At 40.2% G+C, this 12647-nt stretch overlaps 1 protein-coding gene across 1 annotated transcript in view; it reads right to left on the reverse strand.

The window, feature by feature from the left end:
* Nucleotides 1-1778: 1778 nt before the first annotated feature.
* The window catches only part of LOC127526948 (trace amine-associated receptor 13c-like), an 87819-nt gene continuing 76950 nt past the window's right edge, over nt 1779-12647 (reverse strand). Inside the window, exon 2 of the mRNA XM_051924189.1 lies at nt 1779-2606. Within this exon, the coding sequence (XP_051780149.1) occupies nt 1909-2606 (698 nt within the window). The 3' untranslated portion in view covers nt 1779-1908. The remainder of the gene's footprint in view (nt 2607-12647) is intronic.

Genomic DNA, 12647 nt, shown 5'->3' on the forward strand with positions numbered 1-12647 from the left:
TTTTAGGAGGTAAACAAGTGGGAAAGCTTTCCTGTCATATAGTTTAAGGCCAGAACCTGTTTAATCAGGCATAGTTGAACACACTGGGTTTGTCTTTTATTTGTTACTTTTGTTTTGTTTTGTTTGGAGCCCATTAAACAAATGCTCAAAAGCACAGTGACATTTGGATGAATAGATCAATAAGTTTTTCAACTGCCACACTGCCTTAGTTCTGTTCTTATTTTATAATTCACTTTGTTTTCCCTTCTGTCCTTTTCTTCTTTTATGATAACTACGTTTAAGTAAATGTACTTTCCTGGAACATTAGGGCCTTAAATCCAGGTCACCAATGGGTGTGCATGTTTGAACTTTTGTATCTTCACTAAGTGAATGTGGCATTAATTCAGGAATTTCACCATTAGGCCTCCAATGTGCCACGCTGCACTAATATTATCATGTGGCGTCCTCGGGTCTTACCAAAAAGTGTTTGGTCCTCCTTCTTGTAAAATGCAATCTTCAAATTTTAGATTTGAATGCAGGAGGCAGATTATATAGAGCAGGTGTGTTTATTCGCAAGCTGAGGTTGGTGGTTGTAAATTATTGTTTGTCTCTGCATATGGAATCATCCCCCTTGGCCCCTCATTTTTTTCTAATCTAGTTGGTTTCCTACTGAAATATTCAGACTGCAAACTTGTGTTTGGCACAAATGCTAATGCTGTGATGAATCTGGTTCTAGATAAATATGTAAACTGGCATCTGATTTTTGTTTATTATATTTTTTCATGGTTCTTTATCCCTGAGCCAGAGAATCTGTCATTTATTGCCCTGGAATAGTTTACAATTGCATATTGACTATATTTTTATTTCACATTCTCTTGACTCCTTGGACTTTAAGTTATCCTTGTCCAGGTCTGCCTTATCTGACCATAAATTTTATTTGTTGAAGCTGGTGCCCCAAGCTCCTAGGTGGAAATTTAATTCATTCCTTTTGAATAATTAGCGTTTTGTAAACAGTTTGCAGCAAAACGTGATGCATTTTCAAGTTAAATGTGGGTACTGTAGACAGGTATGTTGTCATTTGGGAAGCCACAAAAGATTTAATTCATAAAATTCCCACTTTTAATGTATGTATGAAATCAGTTTACTTAGCTCTTTATTTATTGATTTAGCACAATGTTTACCAAACTTTTCTATACCCTGAACATCTAAAAATGTTTGGTTTGTGTTCACACCCCCTAGTAAAGTATAAAGTAATATCACATTTGAGGATGAAGAAGTAATTTTTGAACCACAAACTGAACCACATACAGTACTACGGGTGAAAAAAATTAATTAAAAAAATTACCTTTTAAGTCAGAGCATAAAACTGAAATATTAAATTGAGCAATTCACCTTTATAAATCTCAATAATCTTGTAAAGGTGTCCCCTGTGAAGCTTAGACTCTTGATTGATGATCCTGGGGTTGGAGTATCCAGCAATGCATCAGGCATCAAAGGGTTTGGAGGGGGATTTGATTTCTGTTATCATTTTATTTACATTTTTGAATATGGGTCTTAATCCTGGCTTAAATTATTTAAAAAGCAATAGTTCAACACTGAGAATATGTATTTATGTTTCTCCAGTGACCTGTTTTTAGTAAAATGCACACATATTCTTCTTTTTTTTTCTGTAGTTCATCTAATTTGCTGCGTCTCTCAAGATTTACAGCTTATGAATGTTAAACTTCTTTAGTTATTACACACCCCATCACTTCAGTCACTATCAGCTGAGTGCAGGTCACTCCATTTTTTTCTTAAGCTTAAATTACAAGGCATGAAGTTGTATTGCTCTGTCCATCCTATCTTTTTGAGCAGCCCTTATAGTTCCAGTTAGGATATACTGTAAACATCGAACAAAGATGAGGGCAAAATATAGGGGCTTTAATTGTTTTATGAAAGTAAATTTAATAAGGAAGAATCTGGCTTGAATATTTTACATGTTATAATAAGTTTAAATCCTTTTCTAAACCAAGGGTAAAACAGCCCATAAATGAGCGGGTTCAAAGCAAAGTTGAACAAAACAAAAAATTCAGCTATATACAAAGCAAACTCAGACACGTTGATGACTATTAATAAAAACTGCAAAATGTAAAACTGACTGATCAATACAAAAAATGTGCCAATTACAATTCCTACTGTGATTGTAGCTTTATTTTCTCTTTCTGTAAATCCTTTGTGCTTCTTCTTTTGCCCAGTGTGAGCTTCATCTCTTATATTTCGTAATGCTTTTACATGCCGAATTGCAACAAACAAGATCTTAGAATAAAGGACCAGCATGACAGAAAATGGAAGCATACCATTAAACAGCATATCTACGATATAAAGTATGATAAAATAAATAGTTACATACAAACAGAATCCTCCACAAATTTTTTCGTAACTAAACAGATAAGTAAACTGTATATAAAAAATCAAAGCAGTGTAAGAAATTGCACAAATCCAACTGATTGCAGCAAATACCCAGGCTTTTCTAACTGTTATTTTTGTGGAATAATGTAGTGGGTAACAAACAGCATAATATCTGTCTATAGAAAGAAAAATAAGATGTGTAACAGAAATTGTAATAATAGTTGCGTAACAAAATAAACCTGCCATACACGTTTGAACTCCCAAGTCCCAGCATTTATCCATTCGAATCAGTCTAACAGGCATCACAAATACTGCAATAAGAAAGTCTGCAACAGCCATCGAGAGTGTCAACACATTTGTTGGTGTGTGCAGTTGCTTGAAATGCGCAATGGAAATGATCACCACCATGTTTCCAAATGTTGCTAAAATTATTCCAGTCATAAAGATGATGTAGAGAATGATACTGGCAGCAAGCGACGGATTCTGTATAGAACATGTTGTATTTTGTGGATGAGGACAATAAGCTTCTTCTGCTTCTTTTAATCCCATTTTGGTGGATAGGGAAAAAGTTAATGTTTATTGATTTGTCCAAATTTCATTCATTCAGGAAGTGCTGACACAGATGGCGTTAAGAAGTATTGAAACATAGAGCAAACTTGCCCTGTACTTAAACAGGAATGTTATGATCATAGGATTTTTATTTTATCACCTTTAATTTATACTCTATAGAACAAGGTGTTAGCACTTTCTGTTTACTTTAGAAATCATAAACATGCATCTTTATCTGTCCCTTTGGTATTTTTTTACAGCATTTTGATGCTTTACCCTGATTGTACTTTGGTACAGCCCTTGTGGAATAACAGCTATTCCTTGTCTGATGCGAGATCCCAAGGTAGACTTTTGCACTTAATGTGTTGACATATCTTTGCTGCAGCTCTTCTTTATACTGAAATGATTTATAACATTCAGTTAAGGTCACCTGAATGCATGGCTACTGGACTCCAGGTCTTTTTTAGAGACAGTCTCCGGGGAGTTCAGTGTGCAGGTGCCTATGCCATTCCTGAAGTGAAATCACAAACTGTCTGAAAAATATTTTACTGTCTTTATTAAAAAGATGAGCTGTGCCTTGTAGTAGTGTAAGCTGCTAATGGGAAAATAATGTGAAGAATGTGAACAAATTTGACTACACTGTTAACAAATATTATTAATTGAACGTTTTCCTTGCACTTTGAATATACATAATGTTTTTATAATAGTAATCAGTGACAGTAGTGAGCCTGTTTATTGATTTTTTTTTTCTCAGCTTTTGAAAGTATTTATATGGCCACTGTGAAGTCACTGACAACAGTGAAGCAATGCAACAGAACAGAAACACACCTCACATAGATAGCAAAAGGAAGAAAAATGTCCACAACCCTTTATCTACTGAGTGGGAACTCCTTCTCCATACCAAGTCACAATTCACTCAGCCCCCGATATCTGAACTATACTTCACGCGATGCAACGCATGCTCCAGCGGACGCTACTGCTATGCAAGCGTTTTACTGTTAATACTTGCGCCCGTAATTTATGTAACTCTGGAAGAATCCACCAGGTGGTAGTGCGAGATATTATCACTGTGAGAACAGGTTCAGCTTCACTGTGTTGTGAATTGCCTGAAACACCCATTAAATTCCTTTGACACCTTTCTGCAATATCCCTGAAAAGGATGTTTAATGATTAAATCCATCAATCCAGGGATGTGCCCATTCCAGCTAGCATTGGGCACAAGGCAGAAACAATCCCTGGACGGGACATCAACTAATCGCAAGGTGAATAAAAGCACACACAAACACTGGCGTTATTTTAGTGTCACCAAATCTGTATATCTTTGGAAGGAAACCGGAGCACACTGTGGAAACCCAGCGGGAAAACATGTAACCTCCAGGCAGGGAACACCAGCAATGTGACTCCCTGTGAGGCAGACCGTGCCATCACAACATGTGTAATTTTTATCAGTATTCGTTATTTAAATTAAGTTAACGACTTATCTGTAAAATGTAACATACATACTTTAATGCGTTTCATCGTGAAAGTGATATCAAGTGTAAATCTAAGGATTCTAAATGTGCAGAGAGCTGGAATATCATAAATGTAATGTGTGGTGAATGCTGCTGTCAGGTCAGGTGTAAGCCCCAGAAGCACTTAGCTATTAACAACTGGGTTGGTTTTAAGATGATGATTACGACGGTCTACTTTAATGATAAAGTAAAACAACAAGGTTAAAGTGGACATTTTGAGATTAAAGCCGAAACATCCACTTTACCCACAAAATACACCTTTTCCTTAATTTTTTTCTCTGTGGCTCAAATATGCTACCGTACATTCTGATACTGTTGTTAAGGTGCAAAAAAACAAAAAAGACGGCACAGTAGATGGTATGTGAGACCTTTAAAATGTATCGTGTCATTACAATGGGGTATATACGACGCTTGAATATAAAAGCACCACAAATGCATTTGTATGTCGGCATTTTGCTTCACCACATTGAACCATTTATCAAACATCAAAGCATGCACATCGATCCCAGAGGATCTGCATAGCTGCTTTCTGTCACATGTAGATAGTAAACAGAGACTCTGACGTCACATTCTGATTTTTATCACACTGCGCCCCCCGACTTTTTGCTGGTACTGCAACTCGCGCATGCATCGTGTTAATTTCTGAGAACGTGCTCAAAGGATGCGTCAAATGAATGCTGGGAACGCGTGGCAGCCATGATGTGAGCGAGTACATGTTTTGAGCGTGAAGTATAAACGAGCCCTAAGGTTATTCTGTCCACTGCTTCTCCTTAGCAGACATAAAAGCAGGTGCTGTAGCACTTAATGGATCATGGATTCAGTCAAATTGATTTGTATTTACTAAAAAATATATTTAAAAATGCTTTTATATGGTTTAAATGTGCCCCATGAGACTTTTCTTTGACTTCACTGTTTTTAATTAATGCAGCCAGGTTCTCAAATAGGTTCTACCTCACATCTTAGTTTTCTAGGTTAGAAATGTGTTTCCACTGCAAAATTTCTTTGTGAAAGCATGCTTTTTAAATGAAAATGTTTTTATTGCTGAACTTACTAGCAATCTTGTTGCAGATAACAGTGTGTATTTGCTGAGTGCTACATTAGAACATTAGGACAATCTAGATGAGTGCAAGCCATTCAGCCCAACAAAGCTCGCCAGTCCTATCCTCTTAATTCTTCTAAAAAAAATCAAGTTGAGTTTTGAAAGTCCCTAAAGTCTTACTGTCTACCACGCTACTTGGTAGCTTATTTGAAGTGTCTATGGTTCTCTGTGTAAAGAAAAACTTTATAATGTTTGTGCAAAATTTACCCTTAACAGATTTCCAACTGTGTCCACGTGTTCTTGAAGAACTCATTTTAAAATAACAGACTCGATCCACAGTACTAATTCCATTCATAATTTTAAACAATTTCTATCATGTCACCTCTTAATCTTCTTTTGCTTAAACTGAAAAGGCTCAGCTCTTTTAATCTTTCTTCATAATCCATCCTGGACCATTTTAAAGCTTGAACATAACCTCCTTGGACTTGTAGTCCACACATCGTGCTATATAACCTAACATTCTGTTTGCCTTCTTAATGGCTTTTGAACACTGTCTGGAAGTCGATAGCTTAGAGTCCACTGACTCCTAAATCCTTCTCATCTGCCACAAATCTGCCCAAGCAATTTCCAAATCCTTCAGTACCTCCTTACTAGTCCCATTTACTGCTGGGAGGTTATCCACTTTCTCACTTATGAAGACCTCAAAAAAATGTAAGTTTAGGGCGTCAGTTATTTCACTGTCTTTTAATTCCTCTTTACTATTCCTGATGCACTTCACCTCCTCCTTGACTGTTCTTTTACTAGTAAAATACTGAAAGAATCTCTTTGGGTCATCTTTCACCTTATGTGCTATATTTCTCTCCAACTGTCTTTTAATAATATCTTTCTTAATGGTGGCCCTCTTGTTCTCATACACCCTATGATTCATCCATCCATTATTAAACCCGCTATATCCTAACTACAGGGTCACAGGGGGTCTGCTGGAGCCAATCCCAGCTAACACAGGGTGCAAGGCAGGAAACAAACCCCGGGCAGGGAGCTACCCCACTGCAGGGCACACACACCCACACACCAAGCACACACTAGGGAGAGTTTAGAATCACCAATGCACCTAACCTGCATGTCTTTGGACTGTGGGAGGAAATTGGAGTACCCGGAGGAAACCCACGCAGACACGGAGAGAACATGCAAACTCCACGCAGGGAGGACCTGGGAAGCGAACCCAGGTCTCCTAACTGCAAGGCAGCAGCGCTACCCACTGCGCCACCGTGCCACCCCCTATGATTCACTTTGGAGTTAAGATAAGTGAGATGTTGATGACATGTGCTACTGCAAAAAATGTGGGAGAGAGATAGCCTGAAGGAGATGTGAGGGGATGGAGTCAAGAGGACCGGTAGTGGGGCTACAGGAGAGGATGTTGGAAACATTAGGTGAAGGGAAGGTGGAATAGGGCAACGTCTGTAAAGAATTCTGAATTGGGTGTGCTGATAGAGTGAATTTCTAAAGTAAAACCTTACATTGGAGAAAATAATGTACCTCGACAGTGGGGAAGAGATGGGACCAAAGAGTAATCAAGGGTAGAGGTTTATAAGATGCTTTGTAAAGTAAAGAGTAGAGGGTTGAGACAAGTGTTTTCTTGGGAGATAAACAACAAAATAAAGAATGCAATAAGTGATTTTTGTAGAGGGGTGATTAGAGAAATTCAACATGTTCGGAGCAGCTGTAAGTGGAAAAAGAATGTATAGCAAGCTTTTAAAAACTGGAATGTCCCCTAGCACACTGATTCTGTGCCAGTCACCTATTGAGAAAGCAGGGTTATAAAATATGGGAGTGAGAGGGTGCCATTTTCCAGAGGATGCTAGTAAATTTTCCTAGATATTGAAGGCATATAATAACATAGGTCCCAAGGAAAGCTTCGAAGCCCTGAAGAGAAAGTGGGAAAGCAAGGGTGTATTCTATAAGGAGCCACAGAGGATGTTGTGGAAGAGAAGAAAGCCATGGATAGAAGATGGAGGGTGAAAGCCCGGTGGCACAATTCTAGGTCAGGTAGCAACCCACTCACAGTTTGTCTCTGGCCAGAGTTGAACACTTAAGGTGTGGGGTCTCTTGCCATTCCGCAGGGACACTGAAATCAGTGACCTGACTTCAGATTGAGATTTAGTAATATTTAGTAGGAGGGAAAATTGACAGTATAGAATAAATGAAATAAAAATGGGAGACTGAAAATAAAGACAAGATTTGAACTAGTTATTAATGTTGGCCCTCACATCTTCAAAAATGTGATGATAGTTGATATTTGATGATATGTTAGATATTAAAACAGAAATATTAACTCCTAAATATGGAATACTAGATACAAGGATGACAGGTGGCAGTAAGACTTGAAGGCACATATCATTAAGAAGCAAGACAGAAGATTTAGAGCAATTAATTTAGCTTGCAGTTTGAAACAGCCACAGTATATAGAGAAAACTGTGGTAGGAGAGAAGCAGACAAGGATCATTTTGCATACAGTTTTACATCATACATACATCCATCCATCCATTTTCCAACCCGCTGAATCCGAACACAGGGTCACGGGGGTCTGCTGGAGCCAATCCCAGCCAACACAGGGCACAAGGCAGGAACCAATCCCGGGCAGGGTGCCAACCCACTGCAGTGTACATCATACATTTGTAATATATATTATTTTTTAAACAAGCCGCTAACACTAAACAGACTGAAATAAGCTTGGAAGGGGATGACAATTTTTATAATCTAAAAAAACATTAAAAAAACTATTATGGAAGAGAATAACATTTGTAAACTTGCATTACGTTTTCTATTCAAATTATTTGACTTTGGAAGTCTTGTTTGCATTGAGTTAAGCACCTGATTAAATGTATGTGTAACTGAACACTGAATAAAAGATGTCTACAGAATTGCACATTTGCATCAATTTAGTAGCCTACAGTGTAGTGTAGAGATTCTTTACTGCTTCTTGATGCTCTGTTTCAGCTCCAGTAAAGTGTTTTCCATTATCTGAGTGCATAATTTTAACTTGCCTTATTCAGCTTATGAATCGACATATTGCATTGTTACAAAAATCGGTGTCCAAGCTGTCTCAATGTGTTCAGGTTATTAATTATATGAGTATTGTGGAGTGTAGGTGCTTTGTGCACGTTAGATATAATAATAAATATTCATCTTTGGATTTTATCTGGTGTCTGACGTGTGGTCTGAGGGTTCAAGGGGTCACGGAGACCTTAATCTGTCACAATTGGCGTAGTTTCGGCAGGATTCTCTGGCCGTCGGTTTGGCAGAGGACCTGTATTTAAAAAATTTTACTGTGGACAGAACCCTAAGAGGACAACGTCCAGACACACAGCAACGTCTCCAGAACCTACCTTCACCACATCCGATATGGGGAAGAGGAAGGACAAGCAGAGCGGCATCGCCAGTGGGAAAGCCACGCTCGTAGTGGCCAACGCTCGGGAGGAGCTACGGAGCAGCTACACAAGTCGAGAGAAACCTCCGTGGACAGACGATCGCTCTGAGGTACGTGCCGGGAATTTAACAAATAATCTGTTTAAAATAACTCACTTTGTCCCATGCATGTACCTCGGAAAAGATCACTTGGAGGCTCCGCAGGAAAAAGGAGATATTCCCGAAGATAGTGGCACACTCCTGTTCGAGCTGACGAGTATCAAAGACAACTTCTGCATGTTGGCGTCCGGCGAGGGACATGTGATCGACCCCGGTGTGTTCTGGGAAGGAGGAGGTCCGCGTCCCGCTGTTTGCGCCTTCGTCTCCGAAGAGACGGACATGGACTTTTCGAAGGGAAAGGGGGAGGCGAGCAAAGCACCGCTCACCCCGCAAGAAGCTAAGGAGAGCCGGGAAATGGCTGATCGGTATGCCGACAAATTAATAAAGACAGACCGCAGTCCGACGAAGAAGGCAACCCGATCCTCAGACAATAAGAACTCCAAATCCCAGAAGCCTCCGCGAAGCCCATCAGAGCATGTGCCGACAGCGGACGTGCTCATTGGCTCCCAGCCGGCAGGTAAGGAGAATTCGGAACTGAACTTTACCTACGGCCGAATTAAATAACTTTCTAGACATGAGGGAGCTCGAAAAATTGATTGAGCCCGTAAGTGTTTTTCAGGTGCTGACAGAGATCAAGAAGATCGTTGGAGACTTGGGAGCGATGGCCGAAGCGCCGATAAGGAAGGTGGATGATTACCTGCGGCGGTTTGGTCAGGAGCGTCCCGTCTTATATAATTCGGCGGTACAGGTAGGTAATGCCGGTACCGTATATAATGATATAGGGACACAGTGTGAAATGGGCCCGCGTTTGATAAGTAGCGGGTGCCAAACCACTGCGAGCCCTACAAGAGAGCGTGGAATGATAACCGAGTTATCGGGGGAAGGACCGATCGAGCCGGGGCAGCTATACGAGACGGCTTCCTGGAGCGAGGCGGACCTCAAGACCCCGATCCACGCTATAAGGGAGGTGTCATTGGTAACAGAAGGGGTGGGGGAAGCTCCAATCAAACCGGAGCAGTTGGAAGGTACTGTCTCTCGGGGCGATATGGTGCTGAAGACGGCGCCTCTGAATAAAATAAGGTCCACGGGCGTACAAACAGCGAAGGGGCTCTCTTCTTCCAATAGAGAGACCCAAACTGTATACAAGCCCCAGAGTAAGCAGGAGATCCCCAAAACAAAACGCGGGTCTCCTAACAAATCAGAGAGAAGGGCTGAGTGCATTGAGGCGGCCGTAGATCCTTACTCGGTGGAGAAAAGGGCGGAGTTGACGGAGTTCCCGAGGTGTTTCCAGTCTCGTGGAGGAAGACAACCAGGAGGGCGACGACTTTGCTACGACTGTCGTCAACCAGGCCACGTATGGCGAAGTTGTTCTCTGAGGACGGGGGATCGGAGGGATAGCCGATACACCGTTTCCCCTAGGTTCTCTGGGGGGGTCTAGACAGCACAGCCAAGGCCCGACTGATGAGTCCTCCTGGAGGAAGACGTCCCTCGCGGGGCTGGTCGCTCCACCCCAGTGGTCTTCGCTAAGGGGAGGGAACTGTGAGGGATGGCTGGCCGAATATTCCAGTCCACACCTCCAGGCCGCTAGATGGAGTCCTCCCAGCAGCATGGAAGGTCCCCAAATTCCAGCAGGGCATTATGGACGGTGTAGTTTTTATAAACAACCCTGCTGAATACCATGGGGACCACCAGGAGCCGCTGTAGGGAGGCTTACAGAGTCCTACATGCCCTATAACCCGGAAGTGCATCATGATCACATGACTAGAAGAAATGACGTGCTTCCGGGTTGAAGAAAAGGACTTTTAATCTGACCCGGAAGTGATCAGGAATCATGGACTATAGGATTGGAACCACTTCCGGGTCAGGGAATATAAAAGGACGATGGGAAATCCCAGAAGTTGAGCTGAGCTGGGTGGAAGGGTGGCAACGCGTCTGGGAGTGTGGAGGATTGGTTATTGATTAGATTATTGTTTATTAATTATATGAGTATTGTGGAGTATAGGTGCTTTGTGCACGTTAGATATAATAATAAATATTCATCTTTAGATTTTGCCTGGTGTCTGACGTGTGGTCTGAGGGTTCACGGAGACCGTAATCTGTCACAGTGTATAGTGCTGAAAGGATGACCATGAGTACCAAGAATAACCAGATAATTGCTGAATTGCTTTATTTACTAATAAACACAATCAATCAATCAATCAATTAAAGACGATACAAAATGAATAACAGATTGAAGTGCCAAAGATGCTGTAGGTAGAGGTTCTGCAACAGGTGCACAGGCTTCTGAGTGACAAAAACTTTAAAGCTGTTCCGTCAGCACTTTTGTTGGGGGCACAGTCACAGAGTCGTAGTGGATTTCTGTCATTGGTGTGATGCCTGCACAATCAAGTAGGGCCTCCCGGAACAATCTATAGTGCCATCACAGCAGTACCCAGTGAGGATAAATGTTTTGCGTCTTTTCATTAAAATACCTTTGGAAATCAATTAGTGCTGTTGGCCATAGATTATTTTATAAAGTTGAAATAGGCATATGCTTTGCTGAATCAAAGGCAGAGGTATTAACTGAGGGCATCATCAGTTGGGTTGAAGTCTCTGTCATGGTACATTCAGATTAGGAGTGCAATTTTGAATGTAAAGTATTTCAGGCCATGTGTACCTAGCTACGGATCAAGAAAACCCACACCACATCCCTGTATCCACAAAGTGATGGGCAGACACGGTGGTTTCATTGCACCTTCACCATGCAGCCAGCGTTTTGAAACAAAATAATTAACAAAATATGCCAAAACACAAAAAATACAATTTAGTCAAAGGTCAAGGAACACATAAAGCTGACAAATACTATATATATTAAAACAATTATAAAGAAATAAAGAAAGAAGACAAAAACAAATATTATAATGAAGAAAATGACACAAAAAAGAAAAATTAATACAAATTCCAAGAGAAACAAAATGTCAATAAATAAGACAGGTCTAGCAATACAAACGTCCAACATTTAAAATGGACCAAGCAATATAAAAGGCCAAAACACAAAAGACCAAGTAATAAAATGGTGGCCAATGACAAATAGAACAAATTTAATGCCCCAGTTTGAGGTCTGTAAAATCTTTACAATGAGGCTCAGTGGCATCTCTATTAGTAGCCCTCCTACATAATCACCAGAGGGAATCTTAAGAGGAAAAGGTAAAAAGCAAAAAAAATAAAAACCATGACAATCAAATTCCATGAGAAAGATAATAACAGCATTTACAAGGAAAGCAATCAATGAAAATTAAAAAAAACTATTAAAGAAAAAATTATTCAAACATTTTTATTTATATAGACAATTAAACAACCTCCTTTGCCTTTTGACAGTTCTAACTAACCCAGAAGTGCTTTCCTGGTGCCATGCTGAAGTTAGGTTGGAAGAAGGATGACGTTCACCTGGAAGGATAATGAAGAGTAAAAATGAAATAAAGAAGGAGGAAAATTTTTCATTATAAAGAAGCCTGAAACAAATGTGTTTTGTTTGATAAAATAAGTGAGTTAAACCTGGGACTACCTTTGTAGTGTGTTACATCAGGCACTAGAGAAGAGACTTTCCTGCATCAGGAAGTATAGAAGAAGTTGTTCACCTATAAACAAGGCCAATGATTTCCCATCCTTCCTCTTGG

This window comes from Erpetoichthys calabaricus, chromosome 3, assembly GCF_900747795.2.
Source record: "Erpetoichthys calabaricus chromosome 3, fErpCal1.3, whole genome shotgun sequence".
NCBI lineage: Eukaryota > Metazoa > Chordata > Cladistia > Polypteriformes > Polypteridae > Erpetoichthys > Erpetoichthys calabaricus.